Source organism: Drosophila miranda, assembly GCF_003369915.1.
Source record: "Drosophila miranda strain MSH22 chromosome Y unlocalized genomic scaffold, D.miranda_PacBio2.1 Contig_Y2_pilon, whole genome shotgun sequence".
Classification (NCBI taxonomy): Eukaryota; Metazoa; Arthropoda; class Insecta; order Diptera; family Drosophilidae; genus Drosophila; species Drosophila miranda.
The window spans coordinates 21,544,314-21,570,121 of record NW_022881614.1 but is presented as its reverse complement, the minus strand read 5'-3'; the positions used below and the strand labels follow the sequence as shown (position 1 = coordinate 21,570,121).

At 48.3% G+C, this 25,808-nt stretch overlaps 2 protein-coding genes and 1 pseudogene across 2 annotated transcripts; all 3 read right to left on the bottom strand.

The window, feature by feature from the left end:
• Positions 1–98: 98 nt before the first annotated feature.
• Positions 99–599, bottom strand: LOC117193007 (annotated as a pseudogene).
• Positions 600–2,073: 1,474 nt separating this feature from the next.
• On the bottom strand, positions 2,074–3,523 carry LOC117193871 (calcium release-activated calcium channel protein 1-like). The gene is made up of 2 exons (XM_033398561.1): positions 3,500–3,523; positions 2,074–3,117 (listed from the first exon to the last, which is right to left on the bottom strand). Exons 1-2 carry the CDS (start codon positions 3,521–3,523, stop codon positions 2,578–2,580), a joined length of 564 nt encoding a protein of 187 aa, XP_033254452.1. The 3' UTR covers positions 2,074–2,577.
• Positions 3,524–22,253: 18,730 nt separating this feature from the next.
• On the bottom strand, positions 22,254–24,754 carry LOC117193313 (calcium release-activated calcium channel protein 1-like). The gene is made up of 2 exons (XM_033398047.1): positions 24,707–24,754; positions 22,254–23,020 (listed from the first exon to the last, which is right to left on the bottom strand). The coding sequence occupies exons 1-2, from the start codon at positions 24,737–24,739 to the stop codon at positions 22,481–22,483; spliced, it is 573 nt and encodes a 190-aa protein (XP_033253938.1). The 5' UTR covers positions 24,740–24,754; the 3' UTR covers positions 22,254–22,480.
• Positions 24,755–25,808: the final 1,054 nt, after the last annotated feature.

Here is a 25,808-nt window from a genome sequence, read left to right as displayed (position 1 = left end):
CCGATTCTGTCCGTGGTCGAAGAAGCCAGCGCCCGACTTGCAGCCCTCCTGGAACTCTCCCACATAGCGCTTTCCGTTTGCTGAACACAGACGAAACATATGGATAGACGAGGATTCTACTGAACTTTCATTTTGTTAGAGGACTCTCCCGAGAAGAGGACGCCCCGTCCGTGCATGGCATCCTGGAGCCATTCCCCCACATAGACGCGTCCGTCCGCATACCAATGTATGCCGCGTCCTTGCCGCTTGTTCATCTGCCACTGACCAAAGTAGACGGATCCATCGTCGTAGTACTGTTTTCCCTCCCCGCTGCGCTTGTCATGGCGCCAATGACCCACATAGAGGCGATGCACCTATCAGGGCCATCAGGGGACTCCCGGCGCATGGATCCGTAGCCATGACGTTGGCCCCGCTGCCACTGGCCCTCGTACACCAATCCACGACGGCTCGATTTCACTCCATAGCCGTGGTGTTGGTTCCTCAGCCACTTGCCCTGATAGCGGCCATGTCCTCCGGCAGGATTGCGCAGGCTTCGAACACCATTGCCGCCACCAGCATGGCACGACATGTTGCAGACAACTGAGCCCCAGCCCCGCTTTGGGTTTTTCATCTGTGCTCTTCTTTCGTTTCCTGGGGTGCGTGCGGTGTCCCTTTTCTAATCAACCCCAACCATGTGTCCTGGCTCCGTTTGCCCCCATCCAAAAACTTTCGTTAGCTAGTCGCTCTTCCAGTCGCTCCTGGCACGCAAGCCTAACGACCTGATGGAGGTCAGGCGGGGGAACGGCAATAGAAAATCGCTTGCTTCGGTTAAATATAGGTAGAAACGAGGGGGAACGTTGTGAGTTGCTGCGGACACCGCAACTCTACGGTTATACCCGATACTAAGTCAGTATAACTCTCCTCCGGCAGACGCCGCTAATATTAAACGACACGACAAAGAGTGCGTGCGAGAGAGACAGAAAATCAGTCTGAGCGTGACGTCGGGCGCTGCGTAGCCAGTGCAAATTGATTTGTTCCCTTTGCCTATAAAAATGATCTGATCTGATCCAGATTCAGCAATCTGATATATATGATCATTATCTATGATTCTGCGTTTTTAGTTTTCTCGAATGTGCAATATTGTGGATGCAACAGATTTTCGTCCTTTGTGGGGGCGGAAAAAGGTGGGGCGAAATTCTGAGATATACGTTTTATAGTGAGATCTAACAGAAGTGCGGATATTAAATTTGGTTACTCTAGCCTTAATAGTCTCTGAGATTTGTGGATGCCCCAGATTTTCGTCCTTTGGGGGGGCGGAAGGGGGTGTGGCGAAATTTGGACACGAAACGGTCAAGGTCCGATATCACAGGAGTGTGGATACCAAATTTGGTTGCTCTGGCTCTTATAGGTTCTGAGATCCTTGAACTCATATTTTGCAATTGGCAAAGCCGACCATGAAACCTGTGTGTTAGAGAGAGACAGAGCGAGAAAGAATGAAATTGTTTTCTTGATTCTGGCTATAATCATTATACGATCTGGTTGAGATCTTACACTCTAGAACATATAGTCATTCTCTACGAATCTGCGTTTTTGGTTTTATCGTATCTTTAAAAATGTGGATGCCACAGATTTTCGGCCTTTGTGGAGGCGGAAGTGGGCGGGGCGAAGTTTTGAAATATTTTTGTAGCAGTGACATATCACAGAATTCTCGATCCAAAACATCGTTGCTCTAGATGTTATAGTCTTTGAGCACTAGGCGCTGAAGGGGACGGACGGACGGACGGACGGACGGACGGACGGACAGACGGACAGACAGACAGGGCTCAATCGACTCGGCTATTGATGCTGATCAAAAATATATATAATTTATGGGGTCGGAAACGATTCCTTCTGGACGTTACACACATCCACTTTTACCACAAATCTAATATACCCCAATACTCATTTTGAGTATCGGGTATAAAAATCGTTTAATCGTACGTGTATAAATTACAGCGCAATTTCGCTTACGTATTCGCCTATCAATATCAAAATTTGGGCTAACACGATCTGGTTCGGTTCGAATTATTGGGTTCTTACACACTACGTGGGCGAGGGAAGACTGCGCTATGGATGAGGTCTGGGTCTGACATCGCGAGCGATGGCATACCACTAAAATACAATACAGATATTAGCGGACGCGCCAACTAGTTACAACAAATATACAAGCTAATATTGAGGAATATTTAGTCAACACAGTGGTTTAAACTTGAAAGTAGTATTCCTTTAGTTTGGGTCTTTCATCATTGCATGCGATGAGTACACAGGGGTTACGATGTGTAAAGGTCTTGAGCTTAAAGAAACATTGCTCGGGGCACAATCCTTTAGAATATACGTACTCATACTGTTTTTGTATAATAAAAATCTACTGCCTTCTGCGTATCACAATTTGCATCAACTACAAATTTACAAAATATTCACTTATTTAGTCTGAGGATTGACGGCGAGGCCTCTGGCCCACTGCCGTAAGTGTCTTTTCTTTTCGTTTTCGTTAAGTTTTCAGAGAAGGATCGCCGAGATGGTTTATTGCTTCGTGGGATCCTCGCGCGATTGATACTGCTAAACGATGTCGCCGGCGGCACCGTAGTGGATGCCGTTATTGCGATTATGGTTGTTATGGTGGTCGAGGCGATCCTGTTCCATCTGCTCCTTGAGGATCTCCAGCTCCCGTATGCCGGAGACCGTCACCTCGTACATGTGCGTCACCAGAGACCGATAGAAGTGTATGGCGAAAGCCAGGAAGATAATCATCACGGGTATCAGCACCACGCAGGCCGACCAGGCCGCCGGCGGGCTCAGATCATAGAACTTTACCGAGCACAGTATGGCTATCTCCAGCAGGAATAGGATCAACCCCAGCAGCGTCGAAAATGCCCACGCCGTCTCAATGTACCAGTGCAGGCGCTCGTGCGGCGACTCGTGCACCAGGGAGATGCTGTGCAGGTTGCACACTACCTCGATGTTCGGCAGGATGCAGGTGCTAATCATCAAAGCCAGCATATGCACGGCCACCAGCATAGTGGTGCAGATCGCAAACGCCACTAGCATTCCGGGCGGAACCTTTGTGTCGTGGTCCAGCTGCACCTCCACCATCGCCACCTATGGGGGACGCAAAAGAGCAGAGGTCGGGAGATTAGTGAGAGTCGTGGATGGGCTACGGGTTACTCTGCCAAGATCGCCGCTCTCAGGAGGCAATGCTCCTCCTATTATTATTATTAGCCATCTTTCTCAACATTTTGGCAAGTCTTGCTGGCGCGAGCAGATTTGTTTATATAATAAGTATCTCATTGGGTTAATTTATCTGATCTGCCCCTCTCTCACCTGCTACCTAGGTGCACAAACATGTGAAATATATGCAAAATATACAAAATAAAACTAGTCAAAATAGTGGAGGAACAGAGGATACCCAATGTTTTAAAGAAAACAGTAAAAAAATATGTTGTTGCAAAAACAACATTCCAAAAATTAAGAGATTGTTAACGTAGATTAATTCTATAATATTCATCTTTCGATTTTATAATAGAATTTGACGTTGGCTATCAATGAATATGGTGGGAATCCGCCTTCTGTCAGCGAGATCTATTACCTGTGTGGAGATAATGTTTTTTATCCCCAATCGGCCGACTAATTATTTCGAATTAAATAAAACTCGGCGCAGAAATAAAATTACGATATGTTCTTTAATGCGTGACATCCAAATTGCAAGTGTGGCTTGCCTGCCCTTTACATTGCCGCTCCGATCGCTAAGCGCAGCTTCGCTCGGCCGACGTCGGTAGGCAGACGCAAAGCGGAGATAGCGAAGAGCGAGCTGGCAGAGAGCGTTTAGCAGGGCAAGCAAGCGCAAAGCTTTAACAAACAAATGAGTGACATAGACATAAGTAACAAACAAAATAAGCGGCTGAGGGCCAAGAATTAGGTGCTATTTGGCAAGCAGCTAATCGGCTGGGTTCTGCTCCGAACATTCACCCCCCGTTGGAAATCAAAGGCTTTCAACAGATCCATCCTGAAGGGGCAGAACCGCTATTTTTCCAACGGCCCTCTTGAAGATGCTTGCTTGGGCGCAGCTGGCGGCTACGCTGGGATGATCGTCGAACGCAGCAATCGGCGCTTCTTTACGAAGGCGGCTTGTCGTGGTTACGTCTTGATCATCGGGAACCCCTGTAATTGCATAGAATGGCAGGAAATTTGGCAATGTAGAAATTGTTGAAAGTTGAATTTCATTTAGCGTGGATATGTAGGTTTTTATACCCGATACTCAAAATGAGTATTGGGGTATATTAGATTTGTGGTAAAAGAGGATGTGTGTAACGTCCAGAAGGAATCGTTTCCGACCCCATAAAGTATATATATTCTTGATCAGCATTAATAGCCGAGTCGATTGAGCCCTGTCTGTCTGTCCGTCTGTCCGTCCGTCCGTCCGTCCGTCCGTCCGTCCGTCCGTCCGTCCGTCCGTCCGTCTCCTTCAGCGCCTAGTGCTCAAAGACTATAAGAGCTAGAGCAACGATGTTTTGGATCCAGACTTCTGTGATATGTCACTGCTACAAAAATATTTCAAAACTTCGCCCCGCCCACTTCCGCCCCCACAAAAGACGAAAATCTGTGGCATCCACATTTTTAAAGATACGATAAAACCAAAAACGCAGAATCGTAGAGGATGACTATATGTTCTAGAGTGTAAGATCTAAACCAGATCGTATAATGATTATAGCCAGAATCAAGAAAACAATTTCATTCTTTCTCGCTCTGCCTCTCTCTAACACACAGGTTTCATGGTCGGTTTTGCCAATTGCAAAATATGAGTTCAAGGATCTCAGAACCTATAAGAGCCAGAGCAACCAAATTTGGTATCCACACTCCTGTGATATCGTACCTTGACCGTTTCGTGTCCAAATTTCGCCACCCCCCCTTCCGCCCCCGAAAAGGACGAAAATCTGGGGCATCCCCAAATCTCAGAGACTATTAAGGCTAGAGTAACCAAATTTGGTATCCGCACTTCTGTTAGATCTCACTATAAAACGTATATCTCAGAATTTCGCCCCACCCCCTTTCGCCCCCACAAAGGACGAAAATCTGTTGCATCCACAATATTGCACATTCGAGAAAACAAAAAACGCAGAATCATAGATAATGACCATATCTATCAGATTGCTGAATCTGGATCAGATCGGATCATTTTTGTAGCCAAAAGCAAGAAATCAATTTTCAGTGGCTACGCAGATCCCGACGTCACGCTCAGACTGATTTTCTGTCTCTCTCGCACGCACTCTTTGTCGTGTGGTTCAATATTAGCGGCGTCTGCCGCAGAAGAGCCATACTGACTTATTATCGGGTATAACTGTAGAGTTGCGGTGTCCGCAGCAACTCACAACGTTCCACCTCGTTAATATATGGAAAAGTTCGCGCTGCAGTTCCTGATTCTCCGATCGCAGTTTTTCCACTTGCACCTGGCACTCGAGCAGCTGCTTCCTGCATTGCTGCTCTAAGTTTTGGTACTCCAGCGTTGTGGGTCGAAAATCGTCAATAGAGATGCACGAGGAATTTTCAAAAGCGGCTAAAGCTGCACGCTTATTCTCCGAGCTATCAATGCTTTCTGATACTATCCAACCAAGTTTAGTCTCCTGCAATGTTGGCAATTGGGCTGATAGTCGAATCTGTCCGACGCACTTTAAATCGAAGAACAAACCAGAACCTATCAACAGATCGATACGTTGGGGCTTGGAGAAATTAGGATCAGCTAGTTTTAGATTATTCGGCATTGGCCAATCCTTTGCGTCTACGCCGAAGTTAGGCTGCATTTCCGTAATTGAGCTGGTGACAATTGCAGCGAAGGAAGCTCGATAGCTTGCGGTTGGGATTGTACATATGTACAGACTTGCTCGAAGGTAGAATGGAATCTCCGATTCCAGAGATGTGAACATAAGACGAGCGATGATCCAACTGCAACTGATCAGCAAGTCTAGATGTTACAAAGTTTGCCTGTGATGCAGAATCCAAAATGGCACGACATGGGATAAGTGCTCCATAACGATCTGTTACATGGACGAGGGCAGTAGGTAGCAACACGTTTTGGCTAGGCTGAGATTTCTGGATCGAGGGGGAAGGGCTAGAACACCCGCTTGCTAGAAGCACAGTCGCGGCCTCTTGCGGGATCGATTCCTCGGCTGGTGAAGAGGAAGATGAAGCACCAGTTCCCGATGGAATGTGGAGTAGCGTGTGATGTTTGGCCTGGCAATGCCTGCAAAGTCCTGACCTGCACCTCTGCAATTCATGGCCTTTGTTGAGGCAGTTTAAACACAAGCGGCTCTTCTTTGCTTCTTTGTATCGTTCAAACGCAGAGAGATTCAGGAATGCCTGACATCTAGATATGTAATGCTCGGAGGAATTGCAATGGTTACATATGGGGTTAGGATGGTCGTTACTGGAGGTGATAAGGGTGACAGGTTTGTCTTCTCCCACCTGTTGACTAGGACTTGTTGCCATGGCTGATCCCAAATTCTCCAGCATCCGACACCTCGCTTCCAAAAATCAGGCCATGCTTGACCACCGAGGCAATCCTGACGTCGGCAAGTTCTCTTCCCATTTCTCCATTGTTTTGTGGTCCAATTTCGTGCCTATGATGAAGATCAGCAACCCATCCGAAATCTCCTGCGGGGTCGCCAAGGTCTGAAGTGCACGCAAGTGCGATTTGTTTTTGTCGCTGGGCGCGCGAAAGCCGATAGCTGAGCCCTTCTCCACCCCTTGCAGCCCGAAAATAGCCTTGACGTGTGCCTGAAAATGTAACAGTTTATTATCGAATCGCAACATTAGCAAATTCAACGCCTTGTCGTAATTCTCCTCAGAAAGTTCCAAGGAACGAATCGTATTCAGCGCAGCACCATCTAGACATCCATGAAGATATTGGAATTTTTCGATGATTGGTATACGATGGTCTTTGTGCACCATTGTCGAGAACATCGAGTGGAATTCTGGCCAATCCATGTAGTTCCCCCCGAATCGCGGAAGCTGCAACTCGGGCATTCGAGAACGGCCTATACTATTGTAGGCGAACAACGACGAATTCCCCTCGAGAGTATGCCGAGCCGTTGAATTGGCAACATTTACCGTGCGAGCAGCCATCAACTCCCGCGACAGCCTGGACCTAACCTTGACATAAACATTCGAAAAGTCCAGCCGGGCATCAAGGGCTAACTGCAGGAAATCCAGCCTTTCAAGGCTCGTTTGAGCGGCATCGAAATCCGCATTCATTCGCTCGATCTGCTCTAAGCGAGCTTGAAGTTCTGCCTCATCTAACTCGGCAAGCTCTTCCTTGGTGAGAAAGCGATCCATGGCCTTTAGTTGGCGCGCGATGGACTCGGCCTTGTGCTTGTAGAAATCTACATCACTCGGCATTGCTGCGCTCGCGACATTGGTAGGCTCAGGTGCTGCCATGTTGAGGTTTAAAAGAGTCACTCAGCACGACCGAAAAAGACACCCTGTATACGTATAAACGTGGGAACCGAAAGCACAGGGATTACACCTAATGCCTTTAGCTGTGCGAGCTGTCCGATTCCGCTTTGTACTCCGCTTGTGTGTATTAGTGAGTTCGCTGCACTGCCTACCGCACTGCACTGACCGAATTGTCGCGACAGAGAAATTAATAGCCAGCAATGCGTGTATGTAGGTGTATGTAAGTATGTTTTAGCACCGAATTGTGCTTAACCGCCGAAAATTTGCTAGGGCTAACGAATGTCGATCGCGAATGATTATTAATTGACACTGCAACTCAGAGCAGCAGAGCAAAAGAAACGAGGGGGAACGTTGTGAGTTGCTACGGACACCGCAACTCTACAGTAATACCCGATACTAAGTCAGTATGGCTCTCCTCCGGCAGATGCCGCTAATATTAAACGACACGACAAAGAGTGCGTGCGAGAGAGACAGAAAATCAGTCTGAGCGTGACGTCACGCGCTGCGTAGCCACTGAAAATTGATTTGTTTCCTTTGGCTATAAAAATTATCTGATCTGATCCAGATTCAGCAATCAGATAGATATGGTCGTTATCTATGATTCTGCGTTTTTAGTTTTCTCGAATCTGCAATATTGTGCATGCAACAGATTTTCGTCCTTTGTGTAGGCGGCAGGGGGTGGGGCGAAATTTTGAGAAATACGTTTTATAGTGAGATCTATCAAAAGCCGGCTGCAAGGTAAAGTAGACATCTCCCAGGAGGAGAAGGTCAAGCTAGCCTGGGCCGAGCAGCGAGTAGAGGAGGGCCGTCTACATTACGCCCAGATGCCACAGATGAGGGCGTCGAATGGCGAATATGCCAATAAGGTGGAGGAGATGATGGCCACCAAGAGGCAACGCTCGACTGAGAGTGCCATTAAAGACACTCCGGCGAGCAAGCGGCAACGCGGGCCCAAGAGTGCAGCCCCTCCACCGAAAGTGGCCAAGAAGCCATCGAAATCGAACGCGAAGGTCAGCGATGTGACCAAACGACATTTGATCGTGGCACTCATCGACCGGAGCGAGGAAAACGGCAAGATGTCAGCGGCACAGTGGAAGCTTGTGCACGCGCGTCTCGTCGACGCACTGTTTGCACACATGGAAGAAGACCCCGCGGCCCCTATGCCCACGTTCGATGGTGCTGGGTGGCTAAATGGGGTTAAGATCCTAAAGTGCAACGACGATCCAACCCTAAGGTGGCTGACGCGTACGGTCTGCCAACTGGAGGCGATGTGGGAGGGGGCCAAGCTGGAGGTTGCGGACCGGGAGCTTATCCCGTCCAAGCCTAAGGCGAAGGTACTCTTCCCCATCACAATCCAGGGAGACCGAGCGCTGAAGCTCCTTCAGCGGCAAAACGCGGACGTGCCAACGACCGATTGGAGGATCCTACACATTGGTAGCCCACTACCCAACGAGGGGGGCCAATGTGTGATCCTCCAAATAAACAAGGAGGCAGAGGATCTGCTGTATCCCAAGTTCGGGAAGATAGAGTGGGGCATGGGTAGCGTCTACCTGCGCCTCAAAAAGCGCCACCCTGAGGACAAGGACGCGCATACCCTGCAGGTAGGCGAGGTGGAAAAGGACTAAGGTCTCGAGTCCATCGTGGAGGCCGCCCAGGGTCTTGCGCTTGAGGACGAAGACGAGGAAGACGGTGACCTGACGTTAGTAGTCAACCCGTCGGATGCAAGTGAGCCAGCCACCCATGCTGAGTGTGCTGCAGCTAAACTTTCATAAAAGCAAGGTAGCGTCGGCGGAGCTCCTCATCGCCATGGAGCAAGGGCTCGCCGACATAGCTCTAGTCCAGGAGCCCTGGATTGCGACAGGCAATTCAGTGGCCGGACTAAAGTCCTCAAATCACAACCTGTTCTACGCAACATCGGTAAGCAGGAACAGAACCGTCGTACTCGTACGAAAGGGAATCCATGCTTACCTTATGTCTCATTACAGCACGGATGACCTGACGGTTGTGATGCTGGAAAGCGAGGAAAAGCGCCTTCTGGTTGCTTCCTGCTACATGGCTCACGACAGACCCGCACCACCCGACGAACTCAGGAGCCTGGTGACAGAAGCCGGCACCAAAAACTATCAACTCGTCATCGGGACGGATGCCAATGCCCACCACAATGTGTGGGGAAGCACCGACATCAATGATAGAGGTGAGTCACTCTTAGACTTTATACTTTATACTAATCTATATATAGCAAACGTCGGGGAGGAGCACACCTTCGTGGGTCCGACTTCATCCAACGTGCTAGACCTAACACTAGCAACGGGAAACAGTACTACGGTATCTAGCTGGAGGGTCCTTGAAAGACCCTCCTTCTCAGATCACAAGTACATTCAGTTTAAGTGCGACTTCAAACATTCTTCGAAGGTAATAGTCTATAGAAACCCCCGGAATACAAACTGGGAAAAGTTTAAAAAGACAGTTACTTCGAAGCTCGCGAGTCCGGGCACAGTGAAATCCGCGGAGGACATAGAGAAGTCTCTAGAGACCCTATCCAACGCGTTGCTGGACGCCTACCACACATCGTGCAAACCCTCGAGGACGAAGAAGAGGTCCAAGCCACTCTGGTGGAACCGGGATCTCTCTCTTCAAAGGGACAACCTCAAGGAATTCTTTAAGATCGCCAAACAAGCGAACGAAGGGATCGTCTATGAGGAATACAGACTCCTACTCAGGAGCTACAAGAAGGAAATACGTAAAGCACAACGGAACTCGTGGAGGACCTTCTGCTCCAACATCGAGAAAGTACCAGAAACCGCACGGCTACGGAAGCTGCTCTCTAAGCAGCCTACCATACAAAGCCAATTAAAGCTAGATGACGGACAGTGGACAGAGGGCAGTGACGAAGCCCTAACAGCACTAATGGAGGAACATTTCCCTGGTTGCACCGAGGTCGCTGATGCCAAAGAGCACCAGGACCTAGCAACCGAGGAACAACACCCCCAACAGATTTGTTAACCACCAAGCGAATCCACTGGGCAATAGACTCCTTTGCGGGCACAAAAGCACCAGGACTTGACGGGATATTCCCAGCCATGATGCAGGTGACCAAAGGGGCGATTACCCCATGGCTCTCTGCAATATTCACAGCTTGTATAAGTACTGGCTATATCCCTATCCAATGGAGAACCTCGAGAGTTGCAGGAAAGTGCAGCCATGCGAGTCCCAAGGACTATAGACCGATAAGCCTTACCTCCTTTATATTAAAAACGCTAGAAAAGCTGCTGGACTTACACATCAGGAATGAGGTAGGGGGACTGATGTCAACCAACCAGCATGCCTATACTAAAGGGAAATCGGTGGAGACCGCACTACATTCGGTAGTAGCTACCATTGAGAAAGCCCTTCACAATAAAAAGTATGCACTGGGAGTATTCGTGGACATCTCCGGAGCATTCAACAACGTGGCTACGGAAGCAATAACAAATTGCCTGGTAGCAACTAATACACACCCAGCAATCAACCTGTGGATAAGGAACCTCCTAGGTTGCAGACGGGTGCAATCAGAGTGGGGCACCGCTTCCATGGTGAAAGAGGCACACAGAGGCACACCCCAGGGTGGAGTCCTGTCGCCCCTCCTGTGGAATCTGGTGGTCGACGACCTCATCAAGAGATACGAAAGGAAGGCCCCAATAATAACAGCTTATGCGGACGACAAAAGCATACTTATTACGGGTGTTTGCCCATCGACCCTCAGCTCACTTATGCAACGAACACTCAGGGAGATACGCGAGTGGGCGGAAGAAGTAGGACTCAGTATCAACGCGGATAAGACGGACCTCATCCTCTTTACCAAGAGGTACAAGGTACCGATATGGACCCCCCCGAAGATCAATCGAACTAGGCTAACCCCAAAAACACAAGTCAAATACCTGGGCACAGTACTGGATAGTAAACTGGCATGGAAACCCAATGTATTGGAAAGGGTGAAGAAGGCCACCATTGCGCTTTATGCATCCAAGAAGATGCTCAGCAGCACATGGGGCCTATCTCCGGCTCTGATGCATTGGATTTACATCTCGGTGGTGCGACCAACTCTGCTGTATGGAGTCTTAGTGTGGTGGCAAGCTACTGGAAAGAAAACGTATCATAAGCTTATGGAAAGGACTCAGCGACAGGCTTTGCTCTGTATTACAGGGGCGCTGAGGTCAACCCCAACAAAAGCACTCGAAACCCTACTTGGAATCGAACCCCTAGACATCCACGCCCGTCTGACTGCAGGAAAGGCAGCACAACGCCTCATCGCTTCAGGAAATATGTCGCCACAAGAATACGGGCATAGTTCAATTGGAAGGGAAATGAACAGATCAACTGATTACATGACCCCCCAAACATGCCTCGACGTAAAAACAACTGCATCCTTAGGACCTGAAGACTGGAAAATCGGAAGAGACCAAACGGAGCACCTCAAAATATATACGGACGGCTCCAAGATGGACGGTGGAGTAGGAGCGGGCCTATACTGTACAGACCCTGAGATAAGGCTGTCATATAAGCTACCGGACCATTGTAGCATATTCCAGGCAGAGGTTTTTGCCATCAGGAAAGCAGCAGAAGTCGCTCTTCTCACTGAAAGAGCACACGATGCGGTCAACCTATTCGTCGACAGCCAAGCGGCGATAAGATCCATGCAGTCGTCCGCAGTCAGTTCCAGAAATGTCTTGGCGAGCAGGGAGGCACTAGATACCCTAAGCACGACAAAGTCAGTGCGGATCTACTGGATTCCCAGCCACCAGGGCATCGAAGGGAACGAGACGGCGGACGTACTAGCTAAGGAAGGCGTCGGGCTGGCGAATACGAGAACCGAGAACGTGCCTGTCTCCTTCAGAACGCTGCAAAGCGATCTAGAAAAGCAGGCCGGATCACAAACCGAATGTAGGTGGAGGAGTACCACCGCCTGCAGAACCTCGAAAATCATGTGCAAGAAACGCAATGACAAACTCAGCCACTACCTGCTGCACCTACCACGGAAGGACTGCAGATTATTAGTGGGAATATTAACGGGACACTGCCTGGCTGCGGCGCATGCGACAAAGCTAGGAATCACAAACAGAGACAGTTGTAGGAATTGTGACGAACCTGGGGCAACCGAAACCCTAGAACATCTCATCTGCAACTGTCCTGCTCTCTTAAGGGCAAGGAGGAGATACCTGGGCGCCCCAGTGCTGGCATCACTGGAAGATGCCTCCAAGAGGACGCCACAGCATCTACTGGCCTATGCGAAAAATACCTCGATCCTCGAGGACTTCAAAACCCACTAAACACTGCCGCGACGGTTCATACCCCCCCCCATACTGGCCTATGTGGGGCCCCCTCCGAGGGCCGTCCGGGTCAACCTAACCTAACCTAACAGGAGTGCGGATACCAAATTTGGTTACTCTAGCGTTAATAGTCTTTGAGATTTGTGCATATCCCCAAATTTTCGTCCTTTGCGGGGGCGGAAGGGGGTGTGGCGAAATTTTGAAACAAACTCGTCTCGGTACGATATATTAGGAGTCTGGATACCAAATTTGGTTGCTCTAGCTTTTGTAGTCTCTGAGATCTAGGCGCTAATGTTTTACTCTAAGCAAAGCCGCATATGCTACGTGTGTGTTAGAGAGAGACAGGGCGAGAAAAAATGAAATTGTTTTCTTGATTCTGGCTATAATAATAATACGATCTTATTCAAATTCTGCAGTCTAAAAGATATGGTCATTCTCTACGATTCTGCGTTTTTGGTTTTCTCGTATCTTTAAAATTGTTGATGCCACAGATTTTCGTCTTTTGTGGGGGCGGAAGTGGGCGGGGCGAAGTTTTGAAATATTTTTGTAGCGGTGACATATCACAGAAGTCTGGATACAAAACATCGTTGCTCTAGCTCTTATAGTCTTTGAGCACTAGGCGCTGAAGGGGACGGACAGACGGACAGACGGACGGACGGACAGACGGACAGACGGACGGACGGACAGACGGACAGACAGACATGGCTCAATCGACTCGGCTATTGATGCTGATCAAGAATATATATACTTTATGGGGTCGGAAACGATTCCTTCTGGACGTTACACACATCCATTTTCACCACAAATCTAATATACCCCAATACTCATTTTGAGTATCGGGTATAATTACGTTATATTTTTAAACTTTCAGCTTTTTCAATGTTTTGCGGTCTACACAATTACTGCTAAGAACTTTTAACTAACTCTTAAGTCATTCCTTCTTTGAATGTAGATAAGTTAAGCGAAATCTACTTTCCCCTCCCAATTCGCGGGTAAACGAACGCAAGTCCGGCCCACAGTTTACAGCATTTTCATTGTTATCCATCTCTCTAGCCTTACCTTACCCTCTATATGTATCCATTATTATATATCTCTCTATTCACTTCACCCCCGCCACACATACTGTTAAGTAAAACGAAATGTTTTTCATTGATTGAGGCACATCAAACTACATAAACGCATGTGTTTTAGAACGGAATTTTCTTTTAATAAACAAATACGAGTATGCAACAATTACAATTAACGAAGGGCCCACATTTATTTAGCCATAATCCATTCGAAATGTACATACATTTCTCAGATGTGTTTTGTACAATCCCCCGCCCCCATTGAAATTGAAATAAACAAACTAAAGAATTTTAATCTGCATTTTTGTTATTTCGATTGTTAGTGGTTTAATTACTAACCATACAGAATATACTCGTAGGTGTGCCAGTTCATACACAGGACGTGAGCCCACGCTGTTTTCTCCGCCTTTCCCGTCCGCTTGCCGTCGGTACCTCCTCCGCCGGTGATTCCGCCGTAGCTCCTCGCGCTCTCGGGAGGTCCAAGGGATGTGCTCTTGGTTGGACTGTGGCAGCCACTGGTTGTCCTACTGCGGGTCATAGCCATTTTCGATTCACGCCCACGGGAAATAATGTCAGCAACCCTCCCATTCATACGCCGCCGAATCAAACGCTGGGATTCAGCTTCGAGCCGCGTAAGTTAATCAGTATACATATGCAATTGTCGATAATTTTAAAATATATCTTCCTTCACAGAGAACTTACGAGTATATACCCTACGCTTTGCCAAATCGAGCCTATCCAAGCATTATTCGAGACAGACCGAGGCCCATCCCAGCAGGACACAAGCGCACCCCTTGCAAGATCCGAACCCAACAAGCCATCGTCATCCTTCGATCTGGCCATCGATAACAAGGACTTTGACTATGGAAACCAAGGGAGGAGGTAGATAGATATAGTTGTTGTTAGGTTTAAGGATATATGTATATATATATTTAGATAGTATATGCAAATGTTTTCCACTTATTTATTTATTTATACTAAGCTAAGTTTCGATGAATAAAACTATTGAAAAATCATCCTTGTATGGGGGAGAAAACTAAATATTTTTGATGGGGGAAAGTGTCCTTGATCCTTGATAAGGACTCCATTAAATCAGGGACATTTTTCCGATCACAGGAAGCAGTCGCACGCCTATATCGGCCCACAAATAGCCTAGAAAACTAAATGTGTAATGTTGGGGTTGCTGGAGTCCTTACCGAAGGATCAAATAGATTTGTTTAATCCCGGCGGGCAATGGCACGCAAATATCTATAGCAAATATCCTTGACCCTTGGTCCTTGATACGGAATGCATTAGATCAAGCAAGCAAAAATTTTTTTACAGCAACTTTTGTTGTGTTTTTTGTGTGGCCCGATCTAGGCGTGCGTACTCGGAATAGCTTCCTTGAACTAATTCAGTCCTTATCAAGGACCAAGGATCAAGGATATTTGCTACAGACATATATATCTTGTTTTCGCCGTTATTTGTGGCCCGATCTAAACGTGCGACGGCTTCCCGTAGCCGGAATTGCTTCCTTAATCTAATGCATTCCGTATCAAGGACCAAGGGACCAAGGATATTTGCTCCATACATATATATCTTGTTTTCTCGCTTATTTGTGAGCCGATCTAGGCGTGCCACGGCCCTCCGGGATCAGAAAAATCTTCTTGATCCTTCGGTAAGGACTCCAGCAACCCCAACATTACACATTTTCTAGGCTATTTGTGGGCCGATATAGGCGTGCGACGGCTTCCTTTGATCGGAAAAAAGTCCCTGATTCAATGGAGTCCTTATCAAGGATCAAGGACATTTTGCCCAATAAAAAATATTTATTTTTCTCCGCTGTTTGTGAACCAATGTGGGCGTGCCACGTTGTTTTGTAATCTGGATAGTTTCCCCGGTAGAGGATACAGCAAGGATGGTTTTCCAATAATTTTATTTATCATAACTTAGCTTAACATAAATAAATAAACAAGTAGAAAATATCTTATCTATTATATAAATGAATAGACGCGTATGTATATCCTTAAACCTAACAACGATATCTATCTAGATTGGTTTCCCGTGGTTTCGAAGGATCGAAGGATGACGATGGCTTGTTTGGTTCGGATCTTGCAAGGGGTGCGCTTCTGTCCTGCTGGGATAGGACTCGGTCTGTCTCGACTACGCCTCGGTAATGCTTGGTAATGCTGGATGGAGTCCTACATCTGGTAGGGGGAAATCGAAAACGACTCGGTTTGTGGCAAAGCGTAGGGTACATACTCGTAAGTTCTCTGTGAAGGAATAGATCATTTAAAATAATCATTATGATTCGGCGGCTTATGAATTGGGGGGGTTATTTCCGTGAACAAAAAATTCGGCTGCGGCGCTGGTAGCCGGAGACCCTGTGATCTAATCTAGACAGTTCGTTTGCAACATGTTCGGTGTATGAACCGGCACATCTACGAATATATACTGTATGGGGTTACTGGTTTAATTGAGATGAGATCGATTGTTGCGCGGGAATACATCGCGTTGCAATTGGTGCATTCCGCGTCCGCGGTCACACTGATTGGTATTTTTAGTATTTTCCAGTAGTTTGAAGACGCTTTATGGACTCACCCTCTTCTCCAATGCACCAATGTAGAAATCGTGTAGAAATGCCATTTACAGCCATGTCGCAGGACACATCGAATACTAAGGGCTCGCGCACACTATAGCTGAAAGCGGAGCTGAAATCGGAGCTGATGGCTGACTTATAAGCTCTGAAAAAACAAACACACTGCACCGGTGCAAGTGCGCACATTGCAGACTGAGCTGAGCTGAAGGCTGAAAAAGCTCGCTGAAATCAGCTTAGCTTAGTTTGATCGATCAAGCATGTTTGTTTTTTCAACAAGCTGATTGCTGATTTTGTTCAAGTGTATTGGTTCATAAGTGATCGAAAATGGGCTGCAAAACATTGTTAAGCGAAATTACGGTTAACCCAGCGCTGGGGAATAAGCGGAATTATTAAAAATATTTGAATAATAGTTTTATTTCTATAATTTCTGGAAGGCGATAAATTAAGCAAAAAAGTTTTATTGTTTACCATTTTCATATGTCAATAATAAATATTGTTCAGGCCAGCAGCAGACGATTGCCGCGCACTGTGCCAACTTCGTGCGCTCCGGTCTCAACTCGCTCTCGCGCGCTCGGAGGGGCGCTCGGGAGACTTTACGACCCACGATCCACCCGGCGCTCAAGCCATCATGGAGCATAGATCGTAAGGCCTAGTTTTAGTTACGTTTCCCACCCCGCTACAAGCTGTCGTCGTGCACATACGCGGACCTACAGTCCACATACATATATACCGAAATACAAGGAACATATTTATTGGAACAACTCTGACTTCTTCTTTTGGATATTTTCCCACTCGTCGCTGGAAAGCCGCTCCGGTGATCCGCCCTCCTACAAACATTGGTCCTTCGAGCCGGATCTTCGCCTTCCCCATAAGGAGAAGCTTAATCCAGCCAGCATCGGCGGATCGCTCTAAGTTCAAGATAAGTAAGCCCAACACCAGTGCAGTGATTTTGTGCGAGTTTTCCATCCCAGTCCGAGTACCCGTGGCATACATATGTACATACATACATATGTATTCATTTCTCGCTCTTTCGGTGCCGCGCTTGACCGTAACGGAACGCCAAGTGTAGCGCTACCCAGCACTTCGAGGGTATATTGTTTTCAACATTCGTTTGCAACCGACTCTATATAGGGGTACCTTGTGCATCCATATCATTGCTCATCCTTATTAGTCGCTCTTGGTTGGCCCTTTGTTTTTTATTTGATCGTAGTATTTTATATTTATATATTCCGGCCACGGTGCCCGACTTCTACTATATAAATACTCGCGATAAATCCCGCCAAGGCCACATAACCACGGTTCGTCGTTCACAACTTCCACTTCTCCATTTCCGCTCACCTGCTTTGCGACTCTGATACGCGCTATCGCAAATCCATCAGCCAACCATGCCCACTGGTGAGAAGAAATCTCGCAAGAAGTTTAGGCGGGGGAGTTCGCTGAGTTTGACCCACCCACCCAGCTCCAACGGCTCAATCACTACGCCCACAGCTTCCCGTCCGGCCCCAGCTGAGCGAGGTCCGACCACGTCCAGGGCTCACACACCACATGCCTTTGAGGCCTTGTTGCTCCCCTCGGTCGTCCCTCGCACGGTTCCGAGCACTATGGCCCAATCGGTCGCCAGTTCCGCACGGTCTAAGTTTGCCTTGGCTGCAAGCAGACTGACACGCTTCGACCAGAAGCTCAGCGCTCCAGATGCTAGCACACCAACCCGCTCGCTCTCCCAAGTCCATCGAGATCAATTCCGAAGCCTGTGGGCGAAGGTGGACGCGGAGTTCGAGGCCTGTGTGGAGGCGATAACGGAAGTAGATCCAGAGGGGGCAGCTGACGTCCAGGGGATGTACGATGACTGCTACGCGGTCTACGCGCAATGCCTTGCCGAACTGAACGATCAGCTCGAACCCCCGACTGTCCCTCACACGCCTCAACTGGCCATTCAAGTGCCGACTCCCGGCGGTTGCCGTCTTCCTCCATGTGACACTGATGTTTTCAGTGGGGACTACCAGCAGTGGCCCACGTTCCGAGACCTGTTCACCGCCATATATATAGAGAACCCGAGGTTGGCTCCAGTAGAAAAACTGTTCCACCTCAACAAAAAAACAAGCGGTGAGGCCCACGACATAGTGGCACAGGCTCCACTCACGAACGAAGGGTTCGCGTCCGCATGGAGCGCCCTCCGTGAGCGTTTCCAAAACAAGAGGCTGATACTCAAAGCCCAGCTGAAGATCCTTTTCAGTCTGCCCCAAATCCGCACCCAGTCAGCTGCAGCGCTAAAAGAGCTTCAGAGGGCCGTCCACAAGTGCCTTACGACACTCAACCACTCCGAGGTCTCCACAGACAGCATTTACGTTGCCAGAGTGTGAGTGTACCTCATATCCGCGAAGTTGCCGAAAGCGACTTTGGAGCTTTGGGAGCAGTCCGTGACACACAAGTCCGAAATTCCCACCTGGCACGCTATGGACAAGTTCCTGGCGGAGCGGTACCTGTCTCTCGAGGTGACCGAGGATGGCCATCCAGGCATGGAGACTCAGGCCCACTCCAGGGCGAGTCTACCCATGTCAGAGAGTTCAAAGGGCAATCACAACCCATTCCGTTCCCAAGGGAGCCCTGTTGCAAGGCGGGTTCACTCGTTCGGAACAACTGTGGATCCGAAGCGGAGAACGTGTGATCTTTGCTCCAAAGAGAACCATCCGATCCGGGTATGCCCTCAATTCCTTCAGATGAGAACTGATGCTCGCTCCAGCTATATTAAGCAAAAAATGCTTTGCTTAAACTGTTTCGCAAGAGGTCACCAGATTCGTGAATTCCAAAGCGCCCACAACTGCAATACGTGTGGAGACCGGCATCATACGCTGCTGCACCGTGGCACTCCAGTTTCCAGCCAATCCGTACCCAACTCCGTACCACTTCCGACTCCTGCCGAAGCTCAGCCTAGCATTCAGAACTATTTCGCCTCCGGCAAGAGGGCGGTACTCCTGGGCACGGCTATTATTAATATTTGCCACTTGGGGACAAACTTTCGCACCCGCGCTCTAATCGACCCGGGCTCCGAGGCGACGTTCATTACGGAACGTCTCTTCCAGATCATTAAGTTGCCATTCCGACTCGCCCAGGCACAGGTCTCGGGCCTCAATCAGACCATATCCGCTCAGTCCAAGAAGCTCAGCCATTTTTCCATCCGCTCCCCGACTAAGCCGGGCTTACACTTGGACGCCACAGCCTATGTCCTGCCGGAACTATCAGGCAGCCTTACCTCCCATCCGATCCCGCAACACTCGTTGCGAGACTTGCCGAACCTGCCATGGGCAGACCCGACATTTTACGCAAGCTCACAAATAGATGTCCTGATTGGTGCCGACATCCTTCCATCCATCCTCTTGAGCGGCTCACAGACGAACATCTGTGGATCTCTCCTCGGACAGGAGACCATTTTCGGATGGGTTCTTACAGGCCCAGTGCCAAACACGGTACAAGGCAGGGTCGCATCCTTCTCCACGCAAATTTCCACCGAGCTAGAGACTCCGTTAGACAAACTCCTCACAAAGTTTTGGGAGGTGGAGGACATTCCTACTTAAATAGAAAGCGAGTCGGATTCGTACTGCGAAAGAAATTTCCTCCGAACTACGTCAAGAACGCCAAGCGGGAAATACGTCGTCACGTTACCGTTTCGCGACCCAGATCATCTCGGATCAGATCTGGGGTATTCAAGGGCAACCGCGCTGGCCCAGTTCCTAAGAAACGAAAATCGCGTGAAAAGAAACAGTCCCCTACAAGAGCAGTACGACACCGTGATCCAAGAATACCTAGAGCTTGGACACATGACAGAAGTTCTTCCGACTCATGGGTCCTCAACCTACTAACTGCCGCACCACGCTGTCTTCAAGCCTGATAGCACCACCACGAGTCCGCGTTGTATTTAACGCATCCAGCCAGTCCGACTTAACCCTTCAGATCCTGAAGTGGCGCTACTACCGGTACGTCTTCAATGCTGACATCACCAAGATGTATCGGCAGATTTGGGTAGATCCGAAGCACACCCCCTTCCAGCGAATTTTGTTTCGCAACAAGGAGGGCGAGATACGCGACTATGAGTTGCAAACTGTCACCTTTGGAGTCAATTGTGCTCCCTTTCTCGCCATCCGGGTGTTGCAGCAGCTTGCAGACGATGTCCAGTCCCGATTCCCAAGAGCCAGTCACATCATTCGGTCCTGTATGTATGTCGACGACGTCCTAGCGGGAGCAGACTCTCCCACTGAGGCTCAACTAGCTATCCGCGAGTTACAGGCCGCCCTGAGTTCTGCCGGGTTTCCACTGAGAAAATGGACGTCCAACCACAAGGATATCCTGACTACCATTCCGAATGACCATCTCCTTCACACCGACTTCCTTGAACTCGAGGCAGAACGCACAGCCAAGACTCTCGGAATTCGCTGGAAGGCGACAACAGACGATTTCTTCTTCGTTCCGCCAGAACTGGCATCTACGGCATCCAATACCAAGCGAGCGGTGCTTTCCCAGATAGCAAGGTTGTTCGACCCTGCAGGCTGGTTGGCGCCTTTCATTGTCCGGTCAAAGATCTTCATGCAAGAGATCTGGTTGCAAGAAGTGGGATGGGACGAAGATCTTCCGACCGAGATGCGTCAGCGCTGGCAGAGTTTTCTGCGGAGCTACTCCGCTCTCGACCAGATCCGCATTCCAAGGTGGATTGGCTCCGAACCAGCTGTAAGGGTCGAGCATCACGGATTTTGCGATGCGTCCGAAAAGGCGTACGGTGCGGCGATCTACTTACGCATCGAGACTGACCACCTGGTCAAGGTACAGTTGCTTACCGCGAAAACACGAGTCGCACCCGTTAAGACTGTATCGCTCCCCCGGTTAGAGCTGTGCGGCGCCGTGCTGCTGTCCGAAATGGTGACGGCTATCCTGCCAAATATGCCAAGCGCACCTACAACCTGTTACTTCTGGACAGATTCCGCTATAGTCCTGTCCTGGCTGAAAAAGCTTGCTTGCCACTGGACCTTCGTGGCCAACCGAGTGACCAGAATTTCGCAAGCCACCGGGGTCGAGAATTGGGGTCACGTTCCGTCCGCACAAAATCCCGTCGACCTTGCCAGCAGGGGCGTATCCTTACAGGAGCTCGTCGAGAACCAACTCTGGTGGCACGGACCAGCGTGGTTGGAAGGGCCCCGGCATCAATGGCCAGCCCAATGCGGGGACGATCCCGTGATAACCCTCGAGCAACGTGCTCTGAAGGTTCATTTTGCACCGAGCCCATCCGAAGACTTCCTCGATCGGTTTTCCAATCTGGAGAGAGCCCTGCGAGTCCGTGCTTATGTCCTTCGCTTCACAAAACGCTGCCGGAAGCTGGTCACCGGACAAGAGGACCACCTTGCAAGCGAAGACATTACCGAAGCTGAGCGCACTCTTATCCTAGAGACTCAGCGCAGGGAATACTCCCAAGAGCATCACTGCCTAAGCGAGAAGCGGCCAGTGCCAAGGTCAAGTTCTATCCTGAATTTAAACCCGTTCCTAGACCAACATGGGCTCATAAGAGCATATGGCCGTATCGCAACTTCTACCTTTCTGAAGTACGACGAACGGCATCCCATTATTCTGCCGTACCGCTGCCGGCTATCCCGCCTTCTCGCGCAATTCACCCACCGGATAACTCTTCATGGCGGGAACCAACTAATGGTGCGACTTATCCGATCCAAGTTCTGGATTCCCAAGGTTCAGAAACTCATGAGTCTTTCATCATTGCATGCGATGAGTACACAGGGGTTACGATGTAAAGGTCTTGAGCTTAAAGAAACATTGCTCGGGGCATAATCCTTTAGAATATACGTACTCATACTGTTTTTGTATAATAAAAATCTACTGCCTTCTGCGTATCACAATTTGCATCAACTACAAATTTACAAAATATTCACTTATTTAGTCTGAGGATTGACGGCGAGGCCTCTGGCCCACTGCCGTAAGTGTCTTTTCTTTTCGTTTTCGTTAAGTTTTCAGAGAAGGATCGCCGAGATGGTTTATTGCTTCGTGGGATCCTCGCGCGATTGATACTGCTAAACGATGTCGCCGGCGGCACCGTAGTGGATGCCGTTATTGCGATTATGGTTGTTATGGTGCTCGAGGTGATCCTGTTCCATCTGCTCCTTGAGGATCTCCAGCTCCCGTATGCCGGAGACCGTCCCCTCGTACTTGTGCGTCACCAGAGACCGATAGAAGTGTATGGCGAAAGCCAGGAAGATAATCATCACGGGTATCAGCACCACGCAGGCCGACCAGGCCGCCGGCGGGCTCAGATCATAGAACTTTACCCAGCACAGTATGGCTATCTCCAGCAGGAATAGGATCAACCCCAGCAGCGTCGAAAATGCCCACGTCGTCTCAATGTACCAGTGCAGGCGCTCGTGCGGCGACTCGTGCACCAGGGAGATGCTGTGCAGGTTGCACACTACCTCGATGTTCGGCAGGATGCAGGTGCTAATCATAAAAGCCAGCATATGCACGGCCACCAGCATAGTGGTGCAGATCGCAAACGCCACTAGCATTCCGGGCGGAACCTTTGTGTCGGGGTCCAGCTGCACCTCCACCATCGCCACCTGTGGGGGGACGCAAAAGAGCAGAGGTCGGGAGATTAGTGAGAGTCGTGGATGGGCTACGGGTTACTCTGCCAAGATCGCCGCTCTCAGGAGGCAATGCTCCTCCTATTATTAATCCAGCATTCCACACAACGGGCGTTGATTTTTGCGGACCCTTTTATCACAAGTCGGAAGTCAGAAGCAGGCCTCCTATCAAATGTTACATCGCTGTCTTCGTATGCTTTAGCACCAAAGCAACTCATTTGGAAGTCGTTCGGGATCTATCTACAGAATCCTTTCTGGCAGCATTAAGGCGTTTTATAAGTCTACGTCCCAAACCTCGAATCATCTGGTCAGACAACGCTACAAATTTTGTAGGAGCAAAAAATGAGCTTTTGGAGCTTCGGCAAATGTTCCTCAGCGATCCTCATACGTCGACTGTGTCACATCTCTGCGTTTCTAGTGGAATCGACTGGAATTTCATCCCCCTCGCTCACCTCATTTTGGGGGTTTGTGGGAGGCGGCTGTAAAAGCAGCTAAATATCATTTTCATCGCATCGTCGGGACCTACATTTTTACCCTTGATGAAATTCAGACCTTGGCTTGTGAAATCTCTGCTTTGTTAAATTCCCGTCCGCTTTATGCAATTACAGAAAGTTCCGATGATCTAGATGTGCTCACGCCAAACCACTTTCTCAATGGAGCCCCGAAAGCTGCATTCGACGAGCCAGATGTGGCGCATCTCCGGGTCAACCTACTTAGTCGATGGCAGCGGCTGTGTCAAATGAAGCAGGCGTTTTGGAGAAAATGGAGCACGGCGTATCTTTCGATTCTTCAGGAGCGGAGCAAGTGGCGGTCATCGTCTCCAAACATCAAGCTAGGAGCGCTCGTCATGATCAAGGAGGAAACGCTGCCACCATTAAGGTGGCCGCTTGGCCGCATTGAGAGCGTCATCCCAGGAAAAGATGGAACCATCAGAGTAGCCGTCATCCGCACTCAAAAGGGCCTTTTCAAGAGGGCCGTTGGAAAAATAGCGGTTCTGCCCCTTCAGGATGGATCTGTTGAAAGCCTTTGCCTTCCAACGGGGGGTGAATGTTCGGAGCAGAACCCAGCCGATTAGCTGCTTGCCAAATAGCACCTAATTCTTGGCCCTCAGCCGCTTATTTTGTTTGTTACTTATGTCTATGTCACTCATTTGTTTGTTAAAGCTCTGCGCTTGCTTGCCCTGCTAAACGCTCTCTGCCAGCTCGCTCTTCGCTATCTCCGCTTTGCGTTTGCCTACCGACGTCGGCCGAGCGAAGCTGCGCCTTGCGATCGGAGCCGCAATGTAAAGGGCAGGCAAGCCACACATGCAATTTGGATGTCACGCATTAAAGAACATATCGTAATTTTATTTCTGCGCCGAGTTTTATTTAATTCGAAATAATTAGTCTCGCCGATTGGGGATAAAAAACATTATCTCCACAGCTTCTATGGGGCTTATATGAAAACAGGGCGAACATTTGGTAGAGAAGATAGTGGAAATTGTTTAAACTTATTTTACAATCAATTCCAATAAAAGGAATATTTAAAATTGTGTGGTGTTGTAGAAAATTGATTTATCAATCGGATAAAATTACGTTTTCAGAGCTGAGGGCCGTAGCTAGTAATATTAATCCAAATATTAAAATACGAGGAAATGTACAATAGAATCGTCAGTAGACTTACGGTATTTTTTGGTATATTTCTGAGGGCTGCCATAGATTTTATCCATAAGACCGCGATAGATCAGGTCACACTGAAACACACTCAAACGAAGCGAAGCGTTGGTAAAAAAGTGACAATAATGTCTGCCGATAACACTTCCTTTTCATCAGCGAGCGAGACCGGTCGTGTTTTTTCTTAACAGTCTGAAAGGTGACTTTTTCCAAGCAACAAAGGCTTAATTAAAAGTGATTGTAAAAATTGGATCATTGTTTATTTCATACAAATCTTCATCAATATATAAATTATTCCTCTTTTCATTTCCCAAAGGAGAGGTAAGTCTTTGGCAATCTGGTTAAACCAGCAAGTATGGCGGACGCCGGTCACTCGGTGTCTGCCAAATTGAAACCCCCTGATCAGGTGGCAAAAAGCGGCAAAATTCAAACCCAAAAAACAATAGCAAAAAACTTCAGTGCTTTGTGTTCAGGTGTGAAAGAGGACATATTCGACAGCTTGACTAACGAAAAGTACCCAGCAAAAAAGATGCGCAAGGAACAAAAAAGCGACAACACCAATACAGACATAAATAACAAAATGCTGATAGACGATGACAGTAACAAAATGGTGGAGGCTTCTGACGGTGTGACCGTTCACAATTCTCACACAAATGCCATAAATGGTTTTACTGGAAATACTGAAATGACTAAAACACTGAATAAAAATACTAATCCGATTATAAACCCATCAAATGTAGGTATCGAAAGAGAAACAGTGTTGTATAGTGAGTGCCACATCGGTGATGCGGCTGTACTAGTATCGACTAAGAACAGTACCATCTTCGAAAACAAAAACACCAAAAATGGCTTATTCTTTTTTGAAAAAATAAGACACCTTAAAATCAAAGGAATTAAAGAAATCGTAGCTCTTGCGCCTACACTATACAAGATTTATTTTAAGGTTTTCAGCGAAGCAAATGATTTAGTTTTAAATGAGGAGTTAAAAAAAATGAATTTAGTGGTATTTATACCAAAAGACTATGTGGAATCCTATGGAGTAATTAAAGGGGTGCCCCTCGGTTTTTCTGAGAATGAAATTATGGATAATATTACTTCTAACATACAAATTA

What these genes read in the sequence shown, in the direction of transcription:
- LOC117193871 (XM_033398561.1), bottom strand. Translation starts at nt 3,523, where the DNA reads ATGAATATTATAGAATTAATCTAC. An exon ending in ATATTATAGAATTAATCTAC is followed by an intron (nt 3,118 to 3,499) that starts GTTAACAATCTC and finishes CGTCCCCCATAG; the next exon opens with GTGGCGATGGTGGAGGTGCA.
- LOC117193313 (XM_033398047.1), bottom strand. Translation starts at nt 24,739, where the DNA reads ATGGCAGCCCTCAGAAATATACCAAAAAATACC. An exon ending in GAAATATACCAAAAAATACC is followed by an intron (nt 23,021 to 24,706) that starts GTAAGTCTACTG and finishes GTCCCCCCACAG; the next exon opens with GTGGCGATGGTGGAGGTGCA.